This window comes from Chaetodon trifascialis, chromosome 2 (assembly GCF_039877785.1).
Source record: "Chaetodon trifascialis isolate fChaTrf1 chromosome 2, fChaTrf1.hap1, whole genome shotgun sequence".
Lineage (NCBI taxonomy): Eukaryota > Metazoa > Chordata > Actinopteri > Chaetodontiformes > Chaetodontidae > Chaetodon > Chaetodon trifascialis.
Window position 1 is genome coordinate 24,224,554 of NC_092057.1, and position 27,953 is coordinate 24,252,506.

The following is a 27,953-nucleotide window of genomic DNA, read 5'->3' on the forward strand; positions in this document are numbered from 1 at the left end:
AAAGTTTGCAGAAATAGCTCAGCTGGTTTCCTGTTTGTTTCTCCACTATACAGCTCTTTTTTCCAGACTCATTATCAATGGTCAATCTTGATGTTTGGCCTTCATAGCCCTGGTGTCTGGCTGCGATTAGCCAGCCTTGTGTAGCAAATTACATTTAATTACAATGCCTGCCAAAGGTGGACTGTCCTCTTGGTACTGGTTGTTCCCTTTTGTTATCTCTGAGGAAAATCTCAAGCCCACTTCCTGCACTGGCTTTGGCAGCAGAATCCATCAAAAACTGCCACACGCATTGTTGGGCAGCTCAGTGCACACAGCATCAATCAGCTCAGCCTGATGGGTCCCAGCTAGACAGAGTCAGAGACAGAGCCAGGACGGTTTTATCTTTTAGTTGCTGTAAGACTGCTGCTAGATGGCAAATCGAGTTGCAAGCCAGCTACAGCAGGCTTTCTTCAACTCTTCCAGCATGATGTTAATGTTAGAAAATGAGAAGTAATCCATGATATCCTCTTCGTGTAAACAGGAAACATGTTTGGCTTTCTCAGGTACATTTCACAGGCCTGTTGTGAGGCCCCAAGGCAAAGGGAGGAAAAGAATTCATCAGCCAAATCCTCCCTTCCACTGTCCACAGTGACTTTATGCAATAAGACATGAAATGATGTTGGCTGCCACAGCTGTCTGCAGCAATAGAGATAGCATTGGCAGTTATTGTGGACTATTGTAGAATGCGCTTCCCCTGTGACTAATAATAGGAAATGTGATTGAAAATTCCTGACATGTACCTATTAGGATCACTCAGGGGGTTGAGTGGCAGCGTTATGTCAGGGATGATGTGTAATGATTTAATACAGATGCTAGGATACTGATAGCTGATGTGCATCACTCTGTCATTCAGCTGATATCATTTTCAACAAGAAGGAAGTCTGGTTAGTTTTTGAAATGGCTACTGATATTCAAGACACATACAGCAAAGTATAAATGACTGACACTTGAAGGAAGTTGTCAGTACAGTAATTGCTGTAGTACATGTCTTAAAGAATCTGATGGCTGACTTGGTATTAAGGAATTGAGACTGTGATGGCAAGACATAAACTTTGAAGGAACTCTGACACTACAGCATCCTCTGTCACCATGATGGTCAATGTGCAACACTCCATCAATGCAGAGTCATTCATTTTTTGCAGCTTTCCAAAACCGGCTAACAAGCATGCCACCTCATGCCATGATTGGCCAGGTTTGCGGAGGTGAGAATGGAGGCAGAATCTGAACTTCTCTCGAGTGCTCCATTTTCATTCTTCATTCTTTTACTTCATTCTTCACAACTACGCCCATCACAGCTAACTGCAACACCATGAATGCCTTTGAGGAGAGAAAGCGAGCACCATTATTCTCATTTGTATCCACAATTCAATGCATCCAGACTGCAAAGACACACAAAAGGCACAGTTCCTTGACATTTTGACAGAGGCTGAATCTCAAGTTATAGGTTTGTGTACCTTCAAGGTGGTGTGCCGAAGCCAGTAAAACATGCATTTACAATGGAAGTTAAATAGGTCATTTACACAAAGTGTATAAACACATACAGTAGGAAAGTACAGGAAAGTACACACCACAAGCTTTGGTTATAACACGTCATCCATACTTTGAGTTGTAAATATATTTTTGAAGTCAATCAAACCTTGTAAGGACTTTTCTGTGCCGAAATCCTCGCACAGAAACATGTACTTATTGTAGACTAAACTTAAACATGGCTTAAAATGGAATTTTAATTCACAAGTTAGAGCAGAAAACGCTGAGACTGTCCTGATTAGACCAGCTCACTGGCTGTAACAGGTTCTGCTTTGACAAAATGTCCCTGGATTGTTTTCTCCTTCCTGGAAACAATTTATGAGCTTATTAACGTCAACAGCATGCCTTCTGTTCACAGCCTGTCCACCCTTTAAGACACACATATGTGTATACACGCACACATTCATCCTCTATGTCCCCTGTACATTTCAGTCGTTTGATTCATGGGTTTGGTTTCACTCTTATCATGCCATCTAGTCTCCGCTTTCTCATTGCAATGTACAGTTTAGTCTTAAGACTTGGGGTCCAATCGAAGAATAAAAAAAAAACATTGTGTTTCTTTGACCTCGATTGAAAAAATCATGAGTAAAGTAAGCAAAGACGAATTCATAAAGATTTAGGAAATGACAACCGCAATGCCAAGAGAATCCATCTGCACTAGGCTGAATGGATGTTATTGATGTGGGTCCACCATGATGAAACTAGAACATTGTGAAGATGGATAATAACAGGCTCATCTTGGATACTTTGGGTTCTTACCATGTTGTTTGATGCAGGCTGTATGAACATGGACAAAACAATGAAAAATATTACTTCATTACCAGGGGTGATATAAAAAAAAATACCAATAATAGATGCAATAGAAAAAAAGAATGCATTTGTAGCAGTGGCTACTGACATTCAAGACAAAGTACAAATGACGACTAGCATTTGTATTACCACCCATTAGAGGTGCACAGAGATGTGACTGACAGATCTGTATCTGTTCAGGCAACAAAAGGACCTGTTTTTGTACCTGTATCTGCATAGAAGACCAGACATGACCATGGTTAATATCAGAAGTCATGTCAAATCATGCAAATATTTCTAATCTAATTTATAATGGCAATAAAATTGCTGTGCCTTCCAAAGCTCCCTTTTAACTTCGGGACACTGAATATTCAGAAACTGAAAAAATCTGTAAATAGAGAGATTCTGTTTTGCAGTGGAAATAGAAACTATTTATAGTAAAGATAGAAAAATATCCTGCAGCTGAATAATAATAATCCTAAATTCCATTGGTGCTGCATTCACGTTTCTTGATGCAGTAACGTTACTGTAGTTCTGGTGCATCCCTGCTACCCGCACTGTATATGGTAACAGAGGTAGGAGGTGCCACACCATACCAAAAGGAAAGCACGAAGCCCCAAAAAACAAGCAGACTCGCCAACATCAAATAACAACAAAACCAACCCATATACCACTCTCTGCACATCCAGTGTATCTGAAGCTCTCAGAGAAGGCTTTAAGTCCAGAGGCACACAGTGAGGATCTTTACACTGTATATCTTTCGAAAGTCCAGGTATATTAAACCATGCGCGCGACATGGCTGGAGGAATGGTGGTCTGTTGGTCGCCACCTTGGTCCAATGTGAAACATTTCAACAGCTATTGGATGGATTGCCATTACATTTTGTACAGACATTTATGGTTCCCAGGGGATGGAGCCAACATTTACTACCTTGGTGATTTCCTGATTTTTTATAGTTTCATTGTGAATTTGAAATTTTCAGTTTTTAGTGAAAAGTACTGGGGACTGAAAAGGACTGATTGCAATGAAACATTGTTCAGAAATTCATCTTTTTCTCAGGAAGAATTGCATTAACTTCTTTTTTTACCAAATACCAAAAACTAATAACATTCCCATCAGCCTCAGTTGTATTTTGTATGTAGTGCTAATTTGCAAACATTTGTATGCTAGCATGCTAAACTACAAATGAACATGTCTGACATTATACCTACAAAAAATCAGCACATCGCTATTGTCCCTAAGAACATGTTTGCATACTGACATTAGAATTTAGCTTAAAGGACAGCCACTAGCATGGCTGTTACATGCTTGTTTTTGGCTGTTTTTGTGTTTTTTATTATTGTTGTTGTTGTTGTCGTCGTCATCATCACTATTAAAGCTATATCTCATGTCTCACTACATAGATGTGCGTTTTGCTATAGCAGCATCTGTGCCAACTTTGAACAATGCTCGCCCGTAGTTACCAGTAGTTTGGCTTCAAATGCATAACATGAAGCGTGGCAAGATGCGTGTGCGATCTCATCTGATCTTGTGATCCCATGAATCCAGCCTCCTGGCAAAGGTAAATGCATCACACCATTGTCTTCCTGTGTTGGCAAATATATGTATATATGTTTTATTTTATTTTGATTTTATCTTATTTTATCCAGTTCTAATTTAAATTTGTGTGTACATGCCATATGTGTATATAGCATGAAGGGGTTACAACTGATATTTGATTGCACAACCATGCATTATAAAATGACAATAAGTGAACTTTGATATACGAGGCCAGCTGTAATCAAAGTAGCAAATATCTCTGTTAGGTTTCCAGTGTGGCATTCACAAGGGCACTCTATCATGTTTTTGTTGTGGTTTCAAGTTTCGATACCATGGAGATGAAATGTTGAATGACTTCTTCGAATTGCAAAGTATGAGATGACCGTGCCAGTGCCATGTTAATATGAATCAGAGAGACGGCCATTTTACAGTGTACCTGCACATTAATTCACATTGTTACTGTGCTGCCTGAGACAGTGATTCAGTGAAGTTGGAGCTTGTTGGATCTGTTGCTATGTACAAATGTATATATATGTTTAATACTTCAGTGTCACTGTGATAAGCAACTGTCTTTGTCCATAATAATAAAGCATAATGTTAACATTGTAGCTAACAGTGCCTGTAAAAAGTACTCAGAGACCTTAGAAGTGTTAGTGATATTAATGAATCAAACCAGATTTAACTAGGACCTCAGCCTGCTTGGGCATCTAGGTGAGAAGTTGGGACAGATGTTCTGATTTCCAACATGTGAAAATGTAACAAATTATTCCCTATATGCTGCAATCGACTGGCGACCGGTTCAGGGTGTTCCCCGCCTCTCGCCCGTTGACAGCTGGGATAGGCTCCAGCCCCCCCGCAACCCTGAAAGGGATAGGCGGTATAGAAAATAGATGGATGGATATTCCCTATATGCATCCATTTCACATTTGAATACCATTCAGTCACAGTGACAGCTTTGTCAAAAATCTCTCACGTTGTTATTTGGAGTTCACCAGGATAGTTGTGCAATTTCACTGATGATATGAATTGTTGGTTTCTTTGTAGATAAAAGAGCTTGGTCTGTACCAGCTCTATATGGAAAGTGTCCTGAGACAACTTCTGTTGTGATTTGGCGCTATACAAATAAAATTGAATTGAATTGAATATGGACATGCTGCTGTCCTCCACTCATAATACAATATGAGCATCCACCCTGACAAACCACAATCAGACAACTTTCTCTCTCTCCTGGGCCAATTTCCATCCTTCAAAAGCCTCCTCTACCTTTTATATTTAAAATTCTATCTCTTCCTAGTGTACTTACTCACCTAATATTCTCTCTCACCCTAGCTATGGTACTTGTGTCAGGAACATGGAACTGGGTGTTGAGGCTCTTTCTTGATCTACTATAGCTTGGATTCTACCTCAGTTGGACATCACTTTGGACACAAGTACATGCCAATTGAATAAATGTAAACGACTGACCAGTGGTAAGTTCTTTTTTAACCCAAGGACTAGTCCTATTGTTCATATGCCTTGTGAAGTCATACTTGGCATAAGAGAAGTCTATAGTTGTGCCAGACTTTCCCTTAAACCAACCATGGCTCCAGAGGCATGTGCAAGTATTAAGTAAGCCTCCATGCACTGTTTTTAACTTCATTTTTAAAATATACAATATATCAGACCTAGTATCTTGTCATTTTGGTGAATATTATACAGTACATAATACTTTTATTTACACAAATCTAACTTGCCTTAGTCAGAGTTGAGTAATAATTTAGTTTGTCTCATCCTCTGTGTTGCCCTTTGTCTGTGTTAATTGTGAAGTTTAAGTTGGATGTTTATTTATGTCACCAAACTTAAGATTTATCTGTACATTCATGAGAAGTATGTCACGATCTGGTTTGTTTGGTTTAGTTTTTTTTTGTTTGTTTTTTTTGGTTTTAAGTTGATGGTTTACCTTATGTGTCACAATTTGCTTTACTTCTTGTATTTTCCTGCCAGGGTGATTGTCCATGTATTTTAACCCGTGCCTCATTAGTTCTCCCTCCCCTGTATGTTTGAATGTAAGTTAAGTATGTAAGTTGAATGTGAATGTGAAAAGGTTTCATTTTTCCCTACCAGTGTGAGACTATGTGAAAGCTGTCTGAAATTATTTGGCTTGAGGTTGTGTGTGTGACAAATAGCTGATATTTGGCTTCACCTGGACACTACAAGGATGCCTTTACAGCTTTCTGTAGATCTCAGAAAAATTTGACATCCTCACATTCAAAATTAAATCATTTTATATTGGGAAGTAAGCCCGTCTGCAAACATGAACACCTTTATTTTTTTTTGGGTCTATTTTTAAACAAACTCATGCCTATTTCTTCACTGCAACTTCTCTTCCCCCATACTTTCTGTCTGGCACTTCCCAAGTTAGTTGCTAAATGCTTGATACAGAAAAAAACCATATGGACAGAACAAGGAAAGCTCTGTGGTAGTCCTGGGCAAGGGGGTAGTTGTGCACACCCACACTCACACATGAGCACACACTAACAAAACTGAAGCAAAAACAGCCTTGAGAAGGAGATATTTTTCTCCATGTATGCGTCAGAGGATCCTGGTGGTATCTGTTGTGCTGGTTGTACAGTCGCTGTGAAACACAGCAGGTAGGTGAGAGATCGAGAGGTGCAGTGAGTCATTTCTTAGGTTAGAATAGGTGGAACTAGAAAAAGAAAGAGTTTTGATTAGAGATCCTGGAAAAAAAAGGACACAGTTTGACAGTGGCTAGGGAAATTAAAGATGCAGGATTTCCTCCCAAAAAACTGTCTGTAGACTCATAAAAAAGTAATACCGCTCAATCATCACATATGACCCACCAGAAATGTGCTATCTGCAGAGACCCTGCCCTCTGCCTGCATTTTCTTATTTTAGTGTGGTCAGGATGTTTCAGGGCTGCAGCGGGTGTGTAGTGTCCAGCCAATAACGGCACACAGGTGAGATCAGGACTTTCTAAAAAGGTAGCAACCAGCTGCTAGAATGTAAGGAGCACACATCCAAGAGGAAACTCCAAAAATGGTGGACACAAAAAACTTTATTTTACAAAGAGTAACCAACAATTCCTGCATAGTATCCCTTCAAAGAGAGAAAATAGAGGAAAGAATGATGCTTGAGTAAGAGACGGGCAGAGTTGGACAGAGAAAGTAATGAGCTGATCATGAGCAGCTGGAGGTGCCAGTGCCACCCTCCAGTCAAAGTCAGCCTCATGTGGACCACGGCTAAACAGGGACTGGACCTGCCCCACATTCTGAACACAGCTAATTGGCTGAGGACACAACCACTGATGCAGTCACCCAGCAGGCGGCAGTAGTGGTGGCCTCCCTCTCCTTTGTATCCCGTGTGACCCCTCCCACCCATTGAGGTTTAAAACCAGGGGACAACTGAGTGCTGATTCTAGAGAGTTCCATCCTTCCTCAATGAACCAGCTTCATGAGCTTTGAATCAACTTCTCTCCCTCTTCACTGCAGAGCACTTTGTCAGAAAAGCCTTAAAAACAGATTTGAAATAGACTTTTAGGCCTTAAGTTTAAGAGATTGAAGACCAACTGTTGTTCCGTTGTATTGCCCTCCTTCTCTTGGCAGTCTCTTTCACTCCCTAACACTGTGGATGAGTGTCGCATGAGTCTCTCCTCCTGGACTGAATTTATCAGCTGGCCTGTTCTCCTCCTGTGAGAATAGCCTCTGTTCCCTCTTCACAACATCACTAAGAACTGACACGTACTGTTAACCCTAGGTATGTATTCAACCACTGAATGTGCTCACTTCAGTCTCCTGTGCTGTTGTCTTGTTATTTACTTTATGTACATCTGTTTATGTGTGTTTGTTTGTACAGTATGTATGCGTTTTTCATTGAGAAAGGTATTTAAGATGGTCATTGGGATACCAAGTGAGAGTGCATGCCTGTCCTAGAAATAGCACTGAGGGACGCTGCTGCAGAGCCAAGTGGGCTCTTAATCAAAGTCATCATCCTTGAGGGTTCTTCTGTGATATATATATATATATATATATATATATATATATATATGTGTGTGTGTGTGTGTGTGTGTGTGTGTGTGTGTGTGTGTGTGTGTGTGTGAATGTGTATATCGCAGATGATGTTTTTGCTTTTTTGTAATATTTGCTGGCTGTAGTGACTTAATTTCCCTGGTGTAGGACAAATAAAGTCTTATCTTTTCTTATCTTATGTAGAAGAACTGTAGATGCAGACTTTTTGTAATTTGCCAGTTCTCAGTGATAACAATGTTGTAGTTTTTTTGGTCTGACTTTTTTTGGTCACTGTCACTCCATATTTGCTCCTTTCAGCACTTAATCATTCAAATCATTCCCATTACTCTTAATCACCCATCCAGCCTCACCCGACACCTCTTCATCGCAGCACCTTGAGTGAACTAACAGCGTAAGCAGCTCCTTCTAATACTAAGAGATTATCTTTAATCTGTCTTCAAAGTGATTTGTCTTTGATGTCCCTATCGTGTACTTTTGGCAGATCCTTTTGTTGCCCACCCAACCTTTGATGAATGCGTGTGATGTACTCTGTGTCCCGTGATCCAAATCCACCTTTGTTTTAAGGTGGTCTTCTTCTCTAATCCACCAGAAATCTTGAATCTTAAAGTCAATTTTTGCTGCCAGAGTGTCAGAAAATACTTGATGTTCTTATTAGTTCAGTGCCTTTAAAATCCTCCGAAGAAGCATCAATGCAATGTTTACAGTAACTGCTACAGTATTTCGTCTTTGCTGTTGTCTCAGTTCTTGTTCTGCTGCAATGAATGATTTCCTAGAAACATTCTAAATCAGGACCATATCTGTTACCGAGAACTACTCTAATATGTTGTGGGGTGCAAATTGTCCCCATTAAGACTGGAGACAGGTGTTTTAACAAGGGAAGAGAAAGGCAGCTGCCAGTTTTTTTCATGATCTCTCTGTTGGTCCCTTCACCATCTCTGTGAAAGACAACGCACTTGTGTCTGGAGCATAGCAAGGTCACATTTCAGTGGCACTCTCCATCTACTTGATGTCTAAAAGCTTGTGTAAATGAGCAGGTTTGAAGAGAAAGTTACGAGTTACGCTCAGTTCAGTGCTATCCGCTAATAGCAGATGAAAACGTCTTCAGGCACTCTCCATATTGCCAGTTTGCAGGGGGTGGAGATGGAGAGGAGTCGGTCTGAATGGAAAAGTACTGAGAGGCAGGGAGATGAGGAGGGGTGGGGGTATTCGTAGAAAGAGTGTTAAAGCTGCACCCGTGCCAAGTCACACACACACTTCTGCACCTGTATGAAAGAGAATACCACATGGGATATTTAGACAGAGAGAGCACTCATGTCCAAAGATACTGTGCCTGCCTTCTCTTAGCTGAACATAGCCAATGGTTACATTCAGCCCCTGGCAAAAAGCCTTCAATTATTGCTTGGACATGTCGAACTTGCAGTATATCTACTGTCAGCATTAGACTTATTCAATCATTGTTGTACCGGGGGAGGACTCTTTTGTACATGCGCATTTGAATGGTCCTTTAAACTTCATCCATCCATCCATTTTCTATACCGCCTATCCCGTTCAGGGTTGCGGGGGGGCCGGGGCCTAACCCAGCTTCAACGGGCGAGAGGCGGGGTACACCCTGAGCCGGTCGCCAGCCGATTGCAGGGCTTCTTTAAACTCCAGTGTCTTAACACATTTGACAGTAAATAAGTTGCTTTAGTTGAGACTGCTCCATGCATCAAAAGAGTTCAAAAAGTTACATTTTCTTAAAGTATTAGTTTTTTACCTGGTGATTTCGATGATTTTGATTTTTCTACACATTTTTGATTGAATGAGGAACAGTTAACAAACAATTGTCAGTCTAAACCTATAGTGACTGGACAGTGCCCTTCAGTAGGAACTGAACTGACTGCAACATCAAGAGATGCACTTCAGATAGGTCTAGAATCAACAAATGAAAAGCAGAAAATATGGGTTTAATTGGGTTTAATTTCCTACTCTAGTATGTCAAGAATCAGATGCAGAATCAGTAAAATCTAAATGATAAATGACTGTTTGGCTGACCATTGTTGTTTGTAGTCATCATCAATGAGACATGACTGTTTTGACTCCATTTTTTACAGCCTGACAGCACCCAAGCCGCTAAACTAAAAGCATAAATAAGTTCTCTCATCTTACTAGCATTTTGCTATATTTTCATTCTGTGAGGGCGTTGCATGAATGAATGACTGGGATGAATGGGATTTCTTTTTTCCTCTCTGTGGCGTGCATGTTTGACTTGTAATTTCTGACTCCTTGTATTGTGTATTCTTTTACATGAACTACATGTCCCATTCTGCAATTACTCGACGAAGCATTGGTGGAGTATCAGACTTTGCATTTGAAACGGTTACTAGTACTTCCACTCTGAGTAAGATTCAAATTCACACAGCTTTAATACTGCTGTAGGAAAAGGGTTTTGGGGTTTGGGTTAACCTTAATTATTCAACATATTTGATGTGTTCACTGCATGTAGAGCCTTCTCCTTCAAAGGAGCCTGTATCTACAGCTGTCAGATCATTGTAGTGGAGTAAAACAATCATGCAGTAGCTCTGAAATATGGAGAAAATGTATCAATTCTCAAAATGAAGGCAATTTTTCCAATGAATTTTTCACAGTGTTCTTCCTCCACCACAGTACATTTAGGAATCATGTTTTACAGAGTGCGTCTTGGTTTTCTTTGAACCTATATGGCTACGTGCTGTAATTTAACCGAAAGGTACAGTTTGAACTCTGCATTGTCTGGTATGTAAAGGCTGTAACAGTGTGCCCACACATGTACAGAAAGACATATAGGCCACATTAGTGAGCTTTTCAGGTTTTTGTTGACTTTGGCGCAGAGCCGCCCCCCTCATCCTCTCACCCATTCCTTCCATGTCCTCACATAAACATGTTTACATTTGCTTCCTACTCGTATTTCCTTTTTTCCTCCATCCAAGTGGATATACGTACATTCTGTCTCTGGTTCGAGCTAAAGCTTTTTCAATCCATGTCTTGCTGACAATGATGGCTTGTTTATGATAAATGAGCTTCTGTCTATAATAAAGAAAACACTTTTCTAAGAAACTGTCTTACTCTGATATTTTGTGCCGAAAACGTGTCCCAAGTCCTTCACTTTACCTGGACTGCATGAACAGAGTTGATAGAGCATCAACCATGTTAATGCACGGTGTGTGTGCAAGTAGGTACAAACCAGCAATTATACATTCACGCTTTATTTACAGAGACAAAAATCATCTTCTAATCCTTTAGAAAACCATCTGTTCAGTGCACAGTTATGGTAATGACACACACATGGACACACATGTGTGTACGCACTAACGTGGCTCTGAGTTGTGTTCACATCCCAATGTATGGGGTCAAAACTCGACTGCCCAACCACTGACGACGGGGGACAACAACTGTCCACCATCTTTGTCAGTGCTGCCAAGTATTATGGTGAGACCCCCTTTGACTCTCTGACTCTGCATCCTCCCATCACTCACACCCTTGCCTTCTTTTTTCTTCCTCCTCCACCTCAGCTCTTCCTCCTCACTCTATCTCCCCATCTGCTAAGCAAGCAGACCCAGATCATCTGCGATGCTGCTGCTCCTCTTTTCTTTTTTCCTCTGCAGCTCTTTCTTTATCCACTTTAAGACATACAGACATGCTCTGTTCACTGATTTGAATACATGCTACTCTTTTCTATTCATGATGATTTATCATTTGTGCTTAACAGCTTTCTGCGCATGATGAATCTACATTTTTGTTTGTCAGAATCACCTGAGATGACACTTCTGTGTGAAACTGCAGTTTGTGTAAACTTGCCTCCTGCACCACCTTTGTCTTGCAGTCCTACAAATACATTTTATACAAAAAGTAAACCAGAATATGTATCATCATGTGATTTTGTATTATGCATTTTGATCTGTGCTATTCAAAGACCATCGCAAAAAGCATGTGCACATTTCTTTTTGTATCAGTTAACAACTTAAAACTTCATGTTTCTTTATTATGTCTCTCAACAGGAGAACACACACAGAAGTAGTTCAGGATGGCTCTCAATGTGCCAGGTCTGGTGGTGATGGCAGCGTTCTACCTGCTGATCTTGGGCACGGGCATCTGGGCGTCTATGCGCTCCAAGAGGGAGGAGAAGAAGTGGACAGGAGATGGCATAGAGATAACACTACTGGCAGGACGTAAAATCAGTCTGCTAGTTGGCATCTTCACTCTTACTGGTAAAGCAGTCAGTCTCATGTGTTTATGGCATTAAATATTAAAAATAATAATTTGTGTTTCATGTTATAACTAATGTCTAGTAGTTATTTGGTATGCATGAAGACATCAGTGGAATATACACACTATATATATATTTTGATATGTGCATTTGTCTCCCTGCAGCTACATGGGTGGGTGGAGGCTTCATCCTCGGTATAGCTGAGGCAACATACAACCCAACACTTGGCGCAGTGTGGGCTCTCATGCCTGTGCCTTATGTCCTGACCTTCTTCTTGGGTGAGTAGACCCATGGGCCCCCAAGCATTAGGCCATAAACCATACGGCCTCACCCCCCACCTCTACTGTCTTAAACTTCTTTTTTTTTTTTTTAAGATGGATGATGTCAGCTAATTGCAATCTGAGCAAATGTAATTGGATACAACTGTGGTGATGAAATTGAGTTAATAGTGCATGTTATCCTCACAGGTAGGGTGAAATATTTATATAGACAAAAATTAAGAAATAGACATGACCTTTGTGTCGCCTAACACAGTTAGTGTTGCACACAAGGTGTAATGGTGCTGTATGCTGGGTCTGAAATGAACACCAGCAAATAACCAGTAACATTAGCTGTTGGCAGAAGGTAACTTGCCACACAGGCTGCTAACATTCACACTGTAAAGCCTCAATTAGATACAGACTTTGGTCCTTTATTTTTTCTAAAATCTTATAATTTTGTGAGGTGAGGACTTAGAGGAGAGAAGACTGTCATTGTCACCATTTAACATTCAATGCATCCCCTGTTTTACACTCAGTGGGTAATGAAAGCTATATGAGACAATGACACTCGGGTACTCGCTGAGCAACATTGTAATTTGCCATATCAGTATATCAGCATCAAGCATCTATAGGATTAATATTTTCATTAGAATTTGAGTGCACTAACTAATTCAGGAGAAATTTTCTACGCACAGTTTATTAAATATAATATTAAAATGAGCTTCACAGACTTCAGTCTCAAGATTGTTGTTGACCAGTAATGCAGCTCCCAAACTCCTATCTGACTCAACGCACCAATAAAAGTGTCGCTCATGTTAAAAATAGGACCATGAGAAATCAGTTCAGGATTGTAACATGAAGCAACAGGTGCAACAGGAAGAGTCACCCAGAGACTTAGATTGGCCAGTCCTGAATTCATCAAACTAGCAAACTTGTGGTTTGTCTGTAAACATTTGTAACAGGTGAAATAATCAGCACTCAGTCCCCAGTGTCACAATGGCCTGCGTGGTGTGAGAGTAATGGGAACTGGAAACACCAAAGTCCCTGATCAGGAAGTATAACATTCCCTGTTCTGCTCTTGTCTATTGTTCACCAAGTGCACACGAGTCCAGCTGAAGGTGTTTATTGTGTTATCTGGGGGGAACACTCACCTTATCTTATTGTTCACACGCACTTGTTCTTTCCCGTTCACCCTCTTCCTCATCTTCCTTTCTCTCTCTCATTTTTGTTTTTCAATGATGGAAATATAGCCGTGTTTTAAAACTGATCGCTCCATCATTTCGAGATTCTGATTTTACTAATTCCTTCCCGCCTGCTCCAGGTGGCTTTTTCTTTGCCAAGCCAATGAGAGAGAACAAGTATGTGACAATGATGGACCCCTTCCAACAGAAGTATGGGAACGTTATGAGTAGTGCGCTGATCTTACCTGCACTGGTTGCCGATGTCCTGTGGGTGGCACGCACACTTGTCAGCCTGGGTAAGCTACTTCACACTGTAAAACTGTCTGGCACTACAATGTGTGCACACACATACTTGTGGAATCATGCGGGCACCCACAGATCTGGGTACACAATGTGCACAAACACTAGAGTAGAAAAACAGTGGGGGGGGGGAGGTTGGGGGGGGTGCACCAACTCAGTCATGTTGGAACTGCAGATTACTGCAATAAGGCATGTGAAAAGAAATAAAAGAAACACATGACAACATTATAAAATCACCACCACAAACTACAGTCAAAACCAAATTCACAAACCTTTTAGGACTGAACCGTTGCATTGGATTACATTTTCTTGTCAGGTGTTCCTGTTATTTTGACCACACATTATATTTAGCTGCTGTAGTTCAGTAGAAAAACTGTTGCATAACAAGAAGTATATATGAGCTATATACGTTTGCTACCCCCCTCTTTTGAACAGCAGTTGTTCAATCATAGCTTGGGCACGGCTGGTCTGTCAAGTTTTGGGTTTCTATATGTTTAAGCAGTGTCTGTGGGGTGTAGTAAGAGACACACGGTAATATAACAACTTTTTTATTGCCTTTCCAAAAAACACAAGAGCAAAAGTGTAAGAACTGAATGGAACAGTGTGCTCAGTGCAATCGTTAGCATGTTCAGCTAACTAGTACCTACAGCAGTAACTGATCAGTAACCAAGGAGCACGTCATTAACTGACCTATTTGAAGAGTAAAGTAGCTCCTTGTGATATAATTAGAGCTGATGATGTGTTGGTACTGTTATTTCTATGGATGTTACTACATTTACCACTATTTATTTCATTGTTTCTCAAATCTGTAAGTGATCATTTGTGTGTGTGTGTGTGTGTGTGTGTGTGTGTGTGTGTGCGTGCGTGCGTGCGTGCGTGCGTGTGTGTGTGTGTGTGTGTGTGTGTGCGTGCGTGTGTGCGCACTCATGCGTGTTCGTTTATGCCCTTTGATAGTGGATGTGAGGGTGCATGTGCTCTGCAGTGTGAAAGTGAAAGAAAGTATGTGTGTGTGTGTGTGTGTGTGTGCTTGCGTGCATGCGTGCGTGTGTGTGTACATAATGTTTTCCTGTGTGTGTTTTTAACGCTGTCTTCTTTTCCAGTGTTATTTGAAAAAGGGGGTTAAACATCGAGCAGCCTGTTGATTGTGAAAGGTGATAAATTATTCAAAGCAGATTTTTCATTGTTTGTGCCAAGGCACCGGCTGATTGACAGACGGTAAATGTTAAATGCTGTATTATGATTCATTTAATTTCATTCCTGTGTGTAAAAAGATGTTTAAAAAGACAACAAAACAGTGAAATCCATGACAGTGTTTGAGTCACCAAGGTAGCAGTGCATGCTGTGCTGATGCTCCACAAAAGGACTGGTAGGGAGGGAGGAATGCTCCTGGGACACTTCTGTCCAAACCCATTAAACAAATATAGCATCAAGACCCCTCACTCCTCACTAAAACCTCCTGCCGTTGTTTCTGGAACAGTTAAGAATACATCCCTGATGTGCTCTTAGCATCGCACGCACACACACATAAACACTTGACACTGTAGAGCGTATTACACTGATAATTTGAGCTACGGGGTGTTGTTGCTGGGAGATTTATCTGTGTGTATGTGTTGTGTAAACTATAAACTGAGCTTCATGGTCTGCTTGAGCAAGTGTGTGTGTGGTGGTTCAGTGCCAGAAAGGATTTAACATTTAAAAAAAACACTTTCCATGTGCTGTCAGTCAAGCTATATAATATCAACAGTACACAGTCATGGTCAAATCTCTGCCGGGAAGATATCGGGGAAAGGACAGAAAGGTTGCAAAGGGTGTGTGTGTGTGTGTGTGTGTGTGTGTGTGTGTGTGTGTGTGTGTGTGTACGCTCACACATGCATGAGTTTTGAAAGTGAGACAAGTATCTAAAAGTAACACAGGGGTATTTAGGCAGCGCTTTCCCTCTGTCCATCCCTGGTGCTGCCCAGTAAGTCCCAGAGGCCTCTGAATCTCGTTCCACGTTTCCCCTCTCTAAATTTAGCACAGAGGGGAACAGCACAGCTCAGCACAGAACACAGAATGTCTGGAAAACAGACCAAGCAGGAATTATTTACAATACAGCGATGTCCCACCGTAGGATAAGCTACAGGACAAACAACAACACCAAGACCCTGTTTGATCTGGATGTGTAACCAGATATATCCAGATCAGGTCGAGATGTAGTTGAGATGGATTTCAGTTCACACATGGCATCAGAATGCATCTCCACTGATCATCTGTGGTCAGAGTTTGCGTCCCTGATAACATTTTAGTTAAAACTACAAAACTGAAAAAACAAAAGCTATGCTGATAAAATGAGAAAAAGTTCAAAATGAGTAACACTTCAATGCACAGAGTGAGAAGACGATGGTACCTTTGGTTTGACGTTCTGAGGTTTGATGTGGTCCTGTATACATTTGCACCACTGACCACCTCTAAATGTATTCCCACCTGCACGGAGAGCTTATCTAACAGGATGCATTTCTGTGCCAAGTGTGAACAGGCGGTTAACAACTGTAGTAACTGCTATGTTGTTTTCATAAGTGACGGGTTAGTGTGTTTGTAGAGAACAAAAGCAAACTATTTGAGACCATTGACAAATCAGCTGGAAAAAATAAGGTTGCGGGTTAACAGATCAGATTTTAAATGTCAAACAATGGGGTGGAAACTCAATCTGAAATGGTGAAGTATGCATCGTCAAGATGGTGCAAAGGGTGGTGAGTGGCGATCGAAGGTGCCGATCTGACACTTCTCTGTTTAAGGGCATTGTTGTGGTGTGGCTGCAGGCTGCGGCTGGGGGGACCCTGGCAATGTGGCAGAAGAGACGGTGAAGGTAGTGACGTTTTGCTTGCCTTGTTTGAGTAACAAGATGTCTTTTTCTTTATTCACTTGTTTACATTTACTTATAAATGTAGTTTTCTCATTTTTACACTTTTGTTTCACTACTTGAAGACACTTCTCTTTACCTTCTTGATTAAGAATAATCAGTATTAAATGAGTGATAATTTACCCAAGAGGGTGAAAAGGGAACATTTCGGTGTCACAATCAATAGGCTGCTTCTGTTACGTGTTTCTGTACAGTTCTGTGATTATTTTATCATTATCACTTTTATGTTGGCTTGTTGCTCTATCTAAGCTCTTGGATGCTTTTTAAAGCTTTAAACCAAAGCCACCCATGCTTAATGATAACATTATTCTTGACTTAAATGACTAGAAATGTCATGTTTTTGCCTGTTGGTAAAAGTGTAAATTGTTTGTCCAAGTGATATGAACAGTATAACAAGACGATGTCACTGGCTTCGTAGTACATCTTTAGTATTAGAACATAAAAGTGGATGCATGTCTATGTGTGTGTCTGTGTGAGAGAGGGAAGATTTAAAAGCAAAAGAGAGACTGAGAACCTAATGAAACAAACAGTAAGCAGCTGCATGTGTCTGTAGCAACAACACCTGTACATTAGACGACTTGCTGACATTGGACTTTTCGTCTCCGTCAGTCCTCTGATGCTCATCGCTCCGCTGTGTTCTTCCAGGTGGAACTATGAGTGTGATCCTGGACCTTTCATACGTCTACTCCATCATCATCTCCTCAGTGGTGGCCATAATCTACACACTGCTGGGGGGGCTCTACTCTGTGGCCTACACAGATGTCATCCAGCTCATCCTCATCTTTGTCAGTCTGGTGCGTAGCATCTATTAAACCCTTCGCACAGTGAAGCCTTCAGCACTCTCTACCTGCAACTCTAGTTTCAGATTCCAAACTTCCAGTGAATGACCGAAAACTTCCCCCCACTGGGCCCATAATCAGATTAGCTGTGTCCTTGTGTTTGTGTATACAGTGGGTGTGTGTTCCTTTCCTGTTGACCAACCCTCACTCTGTGGACATCTCACTGACGGCCTACAACCAGACCTTCCAGGCTCCCTGGGTCGGCACGGTGGAGCTTGATCAGGCTGGCAAGTGGTTTGATGACTTCATGCTGCTGGTGAGTGGAGTGGGAAAGGTCATTTTATACACGCACAGACAGAACCAGATGTCCTAATACACAGCTTATATAGTATTTACTATGGGTGTAACAGTACACAAAATTCACAGTTTAGCATGTACCTCTGCTTTGGGGTCACGGTTCAATATGTTTTCAGTACAGCAGGGAAAACAAAAAGATGTAGAAAATAAAAATGTAAACATTCAACAGTGGCTCATTGTCCATAATCTTTCCTGTAACACTTAAGGAACTCAAATACTGACATATAGTCAACAAGAAAAAAAAATAAATAAATAAAAAATGACACAAAAGTAGGTAATGCTGCATCATAAGACTCTGACCTGTTGAAGCTTGCACTCGTATATGCAGGGCAGCACAACTCATGAAGGCACATTATAGCAGGGTTCAAGCACTTTGATCTACACTATCACTATAATTGACAAGGAAACTATAATGCTCCTATACAGTGAAGCAGAAACACTGCATGACTTTGACTTCTCTGGCTAAATCGGCTATGCTACAGTTGATAGACAACAACTTGTGCACTGCCAAAACTTTCCAGGTAAAATTAGCGCTCTAGAATTTCTGTTCCATGCATGCGACAGAAATAGAACATATTAACAGTAATTGTTTGGAACACAAGACGTATTAGGAAGTGGCGTCCTGAACGACCTGTTCCCAACAGTCCGGGACGAATACACATACTGTTACATCCAAGTACACTACATAATTCATGCCATCACATCAGTGAAATGAAAAGGGCTTATTTGATTAGATGAGCAAACAGCCAAGCATAACAACAAAGTCATGAGTTGTGTTGCTGTACAAACTGATTCCTGTCATCATGCCTGAACTGTGTGTTCGTGCCAGGCTCTGGGCGGTTTGGCCTACCAGGCATTCTACCAAAGAATCCTGTCCGCCTCATCTTACACCCAGGCTCAAGTGACCTGCTTCGCCTCTTCAGCCTTCTGCCTGGTGCTGGGTATCCCCTCCGTGCTGGTGGGGGCTGTGGCTGCATCTACGGGTACACATTCTTAACTTACAACTCTGGAGATTTCATAAGTTAGCTTCCCTTAGCTTATGTCTGCATTGGCTTTCTTCTGCTTTCTGAAACAATCGAAACATGTTTTCACTTCACTGAATGAAGCTCTGTTTATCATATTGAACCCTGTTTCTTGATTCTTTTATTCCTCCCTGCAGTTTTCAAACTTTCCTCTTAATCCAAATTCTTCTGTCCTTCCTTCTAGACTGGAACTCAACCAGCTATGGACTTCCCACCCCATATGAGCGTGACCAGGCAGGCTCCATCCTTCCGATTGCCCTGCAATTCCTCACACCCCCTTACATCTCTGTCTTGGGCATCGGAGCTGTAGCGGCTGCTGTCATGTCCTCCATGGACTCAGCTCTGCTGTCCTCTGCCTCATTGTTTTCCTCCAATATCTACAAGAACATTATCAGGAAGCAGGTGAGAGGTTTTGAGACATACACCAGCAGAGTGTATGTCCATAAACAATTGCAATTGCAGAGAGCAATAAGGACAGAAACAACAATCACTGTCACAGACCTAAAAAATGCGATACTGCAAAGCTCAGCAAATAGACTATCAGGAAAAGTTAACGGGAGAATGTGAAAACAGCTGTATAATTATCCTGAGAGAACCCAGATGATGTCATCAGGGTGTTGTGACGCAGTCAGACAAACAAGTCAAGACAGGGTAGTTTCTCAGAATCTTAAATCTACCTTAATTTATAGTAACACTATGACAACAAAATGCCTACAGTGAGCAGCGTCACAAAATGTCTTGTGTGGGTAGCCGTACAACATTGACAGCCCAGAGACTGTACCCTCATAATATAAACTGAAGGCAGCAACAAAGTAGCTATTGACTATACAATACTGTACATACTGTACAATATGCCGACTGTTCCAGATTGAGTCTTGTTTATGATGTTTGTTCTCTGATAACAATGATCTACTTCATCATTTCACCTCCAAGGAATGTTCCACATAATGATCCTGTTCACTGTTGGGCTCTTATAGTCAGGGGCATTGGATTGGGTGGAGAGGACTGAATATACCGAGCCCTCATATGTGGAGGGCCTACAAGGATGCTAGAATTAATATTTGTGCATGTGAGAATGGGAACAGCCCATGAGCCCATAGAGAATGGCTGTGTTCAGGGTCCAGAATTTTTTGCTGGGCTCCTGCTTACAGTGCTGGTACTGTGTCTTTGTAAGGGGACCAGATGATCATTAGATCCTTACATTGTATAATGTATAATATAAAGTGATGCTTAGCTCTCTTTGTCTTTCTTGTTGTCACTCTCTCCACTCCTTCAGGCATCAGATCGTGAGATGCAGTGGGTGATCCGCATTTCAGTGGTGGTGGTGGGTCTGGCTGGCACTGCTCTTACCTTCTTGGACAGCAGCGTCCTGGTCTTCTGGCTTGTGGGTGTGGACATGTCCTACACCATCATGTTCCCTCAGCTGGTCTGCATCCTCTTCTTCAAGGTGTCAAATGGCTACGGAGCCATCGTGGGCTACATGATAGGAATCATCATGAGGGTCCTGAGCGGTGAACCACTCATTGGCCTCCCGCCTGCCATCAAGTTCCCCGGCTGCCGGCTGGACGCTGAAGGAAAGCTAACTCAGTTCTTCCCCTTCCGTACTGCCATCATGGTAATTTCGCTTGCATCCATTTTGCTCGTTTCCTGGTTGACGTCCATCATTTTCAACAAAGGTCTGCTCTCTGAGAGATGGGATGTGTTCAAGATCAAACGCAAGCAGACACCCACAACCAGTGGCACAGCCAGCGGCAGGAGGACCAACTCTGGTAACGAAGATGGCTCCGTGGCCAAACAGTTACTGGACACCACCAGCTGCTGAAGAGGCTCAGGAAGACAGAGATGGGCACTGGCTGGAGGCGGGCATGTTCATTCATCTAAGCACGAGTTCATACAGGGGGAACAACGGCAAAGGCTAGAATATAATGAAAGATGTTTACATACATAGCCCATAATCAAATGCCAGAGATTGTGCTGCATAATATATATATACATTATCATACATCACTGAAATAGAAGCAGTCCACACAAGAGCTCACAAGCAAGTTCAAATTAATTTCCATTTCAAAAAACAAAAAAGTATTTTATGTTAAATGTATACAAAAATCCAACTTTAAAACTAATTAAATAATTAATAAAGAACAGACATGTATTTTTACTACATTTTGAGGACTTGAGATACTGCCTTGAGGTTCCTTTTTGAGAGACCTGAATTCAGCTTTATGGTAAAAAGACACTCACACAAAGTATGGACTTCAACCCAAAGATTCAAATTAATCCAAAAGATGATAAAAATAAGTTTACAATTCACATCAACAAAATTAGTAATTACTTATTGGATTCTGCATCAGACAGCATCATGTAGCCTCTCAAAAATCAGGAATGCAACAAGCCACCTGCTTCATCCTGTGCTGAATAAAGATTCATCAGCTGGAGCCGGGTGTGTCTCTCCATGCTGCACTGTGTGTGCACCTCGCTTGTCTCTCAGTGTGAACCTCCGTTAATGTTTCGCAGCTATGTGCAGCATGACAGGGCTCTCTTTCACACCTAGAACAAAGAAATGCTTCCCAGACGAGTGCACGCTCTGCGCTGTTTGCATTTTTGAATTTATGAATTTCATTATATAACAGTTTGACTCGGATCTGATCTCTTCCTTTCTCGAGTTAATCTGCTGCCTTCAGCTCAGCTATACAGCAACGGTAATTCTTCCTAGCTTGCGAGTTAATATTAAATGATAAATTTTTTACTTCTAAGTTATTACTTACACATGCTGTCAGTGCTTATACACAATGTGATTTCACTTCAAACAGACAGACTGTGCTGTTTTCTGATGTTCTGTTTTCTTTTCAGTAAGTTTAAGACTGTTGTTGTTTGAAACCACCCAGCTGTGAATGACTTAAGTATCCAGTGAAATGCTGGTGGCTTTGTTGTGCAAGCAGTATTGAAAATCACAAACTGCAACCAAACACTTGGACAGAAGTGACACAAACAATAGTTTTGTCCTAATGACTCATTTAGATTACCTGTTCTGTTGTGAATAGCAGCAGGGAGAGAGCACTGCAGACCTGTATCTCCCAGCATGCATTAGTGCCCAAGCCCATTCCCCCATGTGCAATTTTCACGTTATAAATAATTGAATGTAGCTGTTTTCTACAACTGCACAGAGAGAACGGCAGACATACCCCTCATTTCCTCCTCCTCCTCCTCCTCGATTTCCTTCTCTGTCCATCTGTGTGTGATTTGTGCCTTTCAGTTTGTCGGTGACTTTTTTTGGAGGGGGGGGGTAAATACTTTCTGCAAAGCTGTAGTTTACAGTGGGATCATTTTTTCCTCTGCGGTGGTGAAAATGTTTGCAGCTAAGATTCTGAGAATTTACATTAAAGTTTTACAACAGTCCAAATTCTACTATCTTTTAATAATTAGATTTTATTAGAGAATACACTGTTAAATAATCATTGTTTTTTTAATGTATGTTCTGTTATACTGAGCCTGCATAGTAGTTTGTGGTGCAAAGAGATTCCTGCTAATCAGTGATGTCAGAAATCCTTCCTCTACCATACTGTTACTTTCAATGTCACTGGAAACTGGCTTCACTCCGCTGTCAGCGGTTGTTTGCTCATCATTGTAAAATGGGTGTATGCTCAATCTCTTCAAATACCTCACCGACTGATAATGATGATTTTAAGTATATAAAACTTCAACCTATGATTCTGACTTCTATCCAAAGCATATTGTATGAAAGACACTTTCCAAAGACTGATTGCACAGAACAAACTGGACACATGCAGGACACAATGCATCCATCTTTTTATATAGTGATTGTGATTTCTACCTGTATTATACTCTTGTACTGTACAGTCTAATCATGATTTGTATATTTACACTTTTTATTTTGTATCAAAGTTGATCGCTATGCATCGAGTTTTAGAAGAAAAACGCAAATGTGTATTTTCATGTTAGCAACATTTCAGTAAAAGAAATTCACCTTGAGTTTTGCAGAACATTAAATGTAGTTTCGTCTTCACACTTGTTTAAATCTTTGTTCATTTGTGTCAGCAGTGATTCTTAGCAGGTGTGCTTTGTACACCTCACAGGAAAAACATGTTTCATATCGATGAGTGGCAGTAATAGCCATTTAGAACAGACACTCCAGACATGATTTGATGGAAGAAAACTTCCCAGTAATATAATGAAAGATGGCAACGCCTTTATAATAGAGCAAATTGTCATCTCTGTATTTTCATCACTTTTTGAGGAAAGATGTTTTATTCTCCACGTTGGGTTAGTCAAACATCATATATGAAAGTCCAGAACAGTTGTTTTGGTGTTGGATTTTCCCCTAATATGTATTTGGTTTTATATTATTATGCATGTCGATTGTCATAAGCTGAGTTGTTTGTACACTGAACTTTTGTGAAGGCTGTTCTCTCTTGCCACTTGGCAAGGCCCTACTTTGTAATTGATTAATGTAAATCCCCATGGGGTGATGTTCTGTCAGAATAAAGGCTGAAACCAAATGACTGTGTCTTTGCTGTCTGTGTCAGTGGGCCATGCAACGCATGTGAGTCTTCCAAGAAATGTTTTCCTGAATTGCAAAATGGCAAGTTGTAAATAGATAGTTTTTCCAAACATTTAGAGTGTTACTGGTGAATGTTGGGTAAAGAGCTGGAAGCATACAGGCAGTAAAAGTAGAATAGAATGGATGGACTGGGCTGTAGTGAGATGCTGGTCCTACAGTTCTTTAACAGATAATCGTCTTACTTTGCTCTCTTTGCTCCAGACTACTGTCCTTTAAACAACTAACCAACCTGTAAATGAAACTGCTCTTTTGGTTAATACTGTTGTCTTTTGTCTACTTCACATTGCTTGGTCCTTGTCACCAATCATACTGCACATTATCCATGAGATGGGAAACTGTTCTAGTATCCATCTATGTAGACAGAGATCTTATTTCGATACAGCCAATCAAATCTTGCATAAAGCAGTAACATCAGGGTTCTCTCACAGGCAGAGCAGCTGGTCACACTGGGCCGGACCGCAGAACGCAAGAGCCACATTAGCTTTCATACTAAAAGCTGCTTCTTACCCAACTTACAGACAGGAACACGTGTCTTCTCCTGCACCTTAGCTTGTCGAACAACTGACCAAACAAAGATTCACCAGGAACAAGTGCATTGCTCACTTCAGTTTTTAGGCTTGATAGCTAATTAGCTGCTCAGCTGCAGCACATTAAACAGTTTATAAACGTATCCGCAAATGTCTTTTGGGTCTGGTTATGACATGTAGCTACAAATAGGGGTGTAATGCTGCACTGAGGTCACAGTTCAGTTCATACCCAGATTTAGGAGTCAGGGCTCAGTGCAAGTTTGGTACACATAGTTGTTTTCTAAATAGGATAATGACGGAGTCCACCCCAGTCCCTTACCCTAACCCTAACCTTCTTGGTTTTGAGCAACGCGAGGAAAAAGATTTGGTTTGATAAAAATGCATTTCATTTATTTCCTTTGGACAGACAGTAGTGCAGGTGTCAAAGACAAATCGTCTTGCTCTTTCATTTGCATTCGCCATAGTCTTCATGGGGCTTCATGCACCGTACTGTGACCCCCGTACCATCATGATTCAGCACAAATACATGAACTGGTACATCCTCAGCTACATTGCAAGCTTCTTCACTTTGTTTCTCATTCCATGTAACACTGGCACTCTGGCAGTCAGCTCTTGTCAATCATACACTGACACGTTCATCCAGCCAGCAAAGGAGATTCAGATAATTCCCCAGCGACATTTCTTCTTCCTTTTAGCAATACAAAACTACATATTGCAGAAACATGTTGACATTATTTCTGACTTAAAAATGAATGACTACATGTATGATTCTGAAGCCTTCAGTAATGAGTTCAGGTGCGCCTACATACCCAAAGCTGCTGAATATCAGCTTTCTTTTTATGATTTCCAAGGGTTTCTTTAGACATGTTAGGGACGTGGTTCAAGGAATGGCAGTCTGTCTGTCTGTCTGTCTGTCTGTCTGTCTGTCTGTCTGTCTGTCTGTCTGTCTGTCTGTCTGTCTGTCTGTCCACCACTTTAATCCAGACTAAAATGCCTCAACAACTATTAAATTTATTTCCTTGAAATTTTGGACAGACATTCATGGTTCTCTGGTGATGCATCCTAATGACTTTGTCAATTATGTGACTTTGCCTTTAGCACCACAAACGGTTTAACGTGTATGCTCCTGAGTAAAATATCTCAACAACTCTTGGATTGATTGTTGTGAAATTTAGTACAAACACTCATGTTCTCCTCAGGATAAATTGTTTGGTTAACAACTTCCGTTATACCCTAACCTTTCAAGTAGCTTCATCATCAAGCTAAAATTTGACTTTGTCCAATACTTTGGATTAATGCCAAACACTTCCAACACCAATTCCCTTTCCAATTCACCTTATGCCTCAGCTGTGCTTAGTGCTACTTAATCAAGTGCAGCATGCTGACTCTAAACTGAACTACTACAGTAAGATAGTAAACATGATAAACATTATGCCAGCTAAAAAGAATTTTAGCCTTGTCATTGCGAGCATATTAGCATGTTGATGTTAACATTTAGCTGAAGGAACTACTGTGCCTGAGACCTGGACTCTGTAGACTTTTACTTAAAAGTTGGCACAGTAAAAATGCAACATACCATCAGCATTCAAATAGTTTAGTGGGTTTCAACTGACATTAGCACCAAGCTTAGACTGTAGCTCCTCTTTCGTGTTCGTACGCCAAGCTGGTGAGTGAACTGCACATTAGAGGGAGGAGCTACATTTTCACTGCAAACCCCAGGAGAGAAATATTATTTTATTTCTATTTTGAGAATTGAATTCTGCTGTGGCATCCAAATAGCAACTGTGGTCCACCAGAGCAGTCAGTGTGCAGCCAGCGAGGCCAGTGTTAAATTCCTCACTGTGAAGGCACGCAGGCTATTCCACAACATTAATGTCAGGTGTGTGGCAATTCTTAGTGAAGAGCGCTTTTTGGTTTGAGTAAGAAAAGGTGAACTTTCTAGAAGACAGCTGTTTTCTATAATTGCTCTGTAGTAGTTTGCTTTTACTTCTCTGAACATACAGGACAGTCAGAAAAGTGATAATGCTTCATTGTTGTACCTCTGTTGTCAGGCACATTAGAATTAAATTACACAGTGAATACAAGGTTAAAGTGTTAAAGAACAAAAAATAAATATGCTTACATGCCATCTTACAGAGAGTGAGAAGACTGATACCACTTTTGAGACTGAGTGACAAATTAGGGCAGGCCTTTTCAGGTAGTTCATAGTTCACCTGTCCTACAGATGATCACAAAGCTTGTCAAGTGGATGCAAGAGGCATGACTTGGGTTAATTTTCATTGGCCAACTGTTGTATTGAGTTTCAAACTAAGTGGTTTTGTTTGCTTTCTGGGATTCTGAGGAGGATTTTTTTGTAGAGATAAGGACTCATTCATCGGTAGTTGAACTGTGGGTTTTGTATTGAAAAAAGTATGTAATTCATAGTTCACCCATTCTACAATGGATACTCATGGAGAATCACTAAGCTAAGTCTATAAGACACAAGAGACGTCACTTGGGTTTATTTTCATTTGGGCCTTTGAACCTTTGCGTGAGAAACTTTGGCAGGTTGCATTAATCACCTGTTCTTCTTACATTACATTCATTTAGCTGACGCTTTAAGATGCTGTCCTGCTGTCCTGATGGGAAACAGCTAGCCTCGCAGTGTGCAAAGGGTTTTGTACAGAATAAACATGCAAGATATAACACGTTAGTGAGCTGTAGAGGGATGCTGGGCAGATGGAGCTGCCTTTGGACAGAGCCAGGCTAGCAATTTGTTTCCATTCTTAATGCTAAGATAAGTTAAGCTAACTGGCTACTAATTGTAGTGTAGCTTCATGTTTACTATACAGACATGAGAATGAAATCAGTCTTCTCACCTTAATCTCAAGAGAGCAAATAATCATATGTGAATATGTGAAATCCCTTCAAACCTGTAAATACTAATTTTTTTTACAGTCCAAATTTGAGAATAGTCATAGGACTAGTTCCCTATGGATGAAAGTCAATAGGCTACATTACCCTCACAGTCTCTTTCATTTCAGATCTAATCTGCTGGATTGCAAGCCAACACAACAATATAGAGTATGTCATTGTCAAACCACTATAATCATCACTGCATAATTACCATAAATCATCTCCTGTTCAACTACTGGATCACACATTCACTTTAATCTCCTGTTTGGCTTTTATATTTTTAAGTTTGTTTAAATAGTGCCACTAATGATGGAGTTAAATCGTGAGCTATCTTTTAACTGGACTGCCCAGCTGTTAAGGGAATTTCAACAAATTTAATAAAAAATGGTTCAAATATATTACATTACATACTCCAGCTTTAATTTTAATTCATTGTACACAATACAGTCAGTAGTGCATGTATTTATCACCAATGTGTCTGCTAAATACATGAATGTAAAAACATTATTGTATTATGGTCTCAGTGTCGAAGCCTTGCTCCTTCCTGTACATAAGGTAAAATAATTTATCAAAGAGAGTCACAGACACAACAAAGCTCAACAAGTCTATGGCAAAGCAGTGGATTTGCTTATTTTTTTCTGAACGGGTCTATTCAACCAGACAGTGGGGACCTAATGTTGTTCGCCGACTGCCAAACGGAGAGAAGATGAACCTTGAAAGTTTGTTTGTGGCTTTCAGTTTGAATAGTGACTTCACAGAGGACATGGCCTAAGGCTGTGTTTCAGTGGGCCTTAAAATAAGCTTCTGTCATTACAAAAACATCACAGCTCCGGTAACATGAGCAGTTAATTGCTTATCTTTGCTGTGGTTTAAGGGTTCAGTTAATCTTGTACTTTTAGAGATTTAATGTGATTGTCCTGCGAAACTATATAGTATGTTGAAGCAGATCTAATGTATCACAACATTTATTGCTACTGCTAATTTCCTTTAAAATAACAATAAGTTAATGT

General features: G+C 40.7%; 1 protein-coding gene across 1 annotated transcript; it reads left to right on the plus strand.

Annotated features, from left to right (window-relative positions):
- The first annotated feature begins 7,329 nt into the window (after positions 1-7,329).
- On the plus strand, positions 7,330-20,987 carry LOC139349913 (high affinity choline transporter 1-like). Its single transcript, XM_070990973.1, has 9 exons — positions 7,330-7,647; positions 11,936-12,145; positions 12,309-12,422; positions 13,726-13,881; positions 17,430-17,578; positions 17,736-17,879; positions 18,750-18,903; positions 19,127-19,344; positions 20,219-20,987. Exons 2-9 carry the CDS (start codon positions 11,962-11,964, stop codon positions 20,762-20,764), a joined length of 1,665 nt encoding a protein of 554 aa, XP_070847074.1. The 5' UTR covers positions 7,330-7,647; positions 11,936-11,961; the 3' UTR covers positions 20,765-20,987.
- Positions 20,988-27,953: the final 6,966 nt, after the last annotated feature.

Bases quoted from the DNA above. Each gene is read 5' to 3' on its own strand.
- LOC139349913 (XM_070990973.1), top strand. From the start codon at position 11,962: ATGGCTCTCAATGTGCCAGGTCTGGTGGTGATGGCAGCGTTCTACCTG. The intron at 12,146-12,308 runs GTAAAGCAGTCA...GTCTCCCTGCAG, and splicing joins TGGCATCTTCACTCTTACTG to CTACATGGGTGGGTGGAGGC. The intron at 12,423-13,725 runs GTGAGTAGACCC...CGCCTGCTCCAG, and splicing joins TGTCCTGACCTTCTTCTTGG to GTGGCTTTTTCTTTGCCAAG.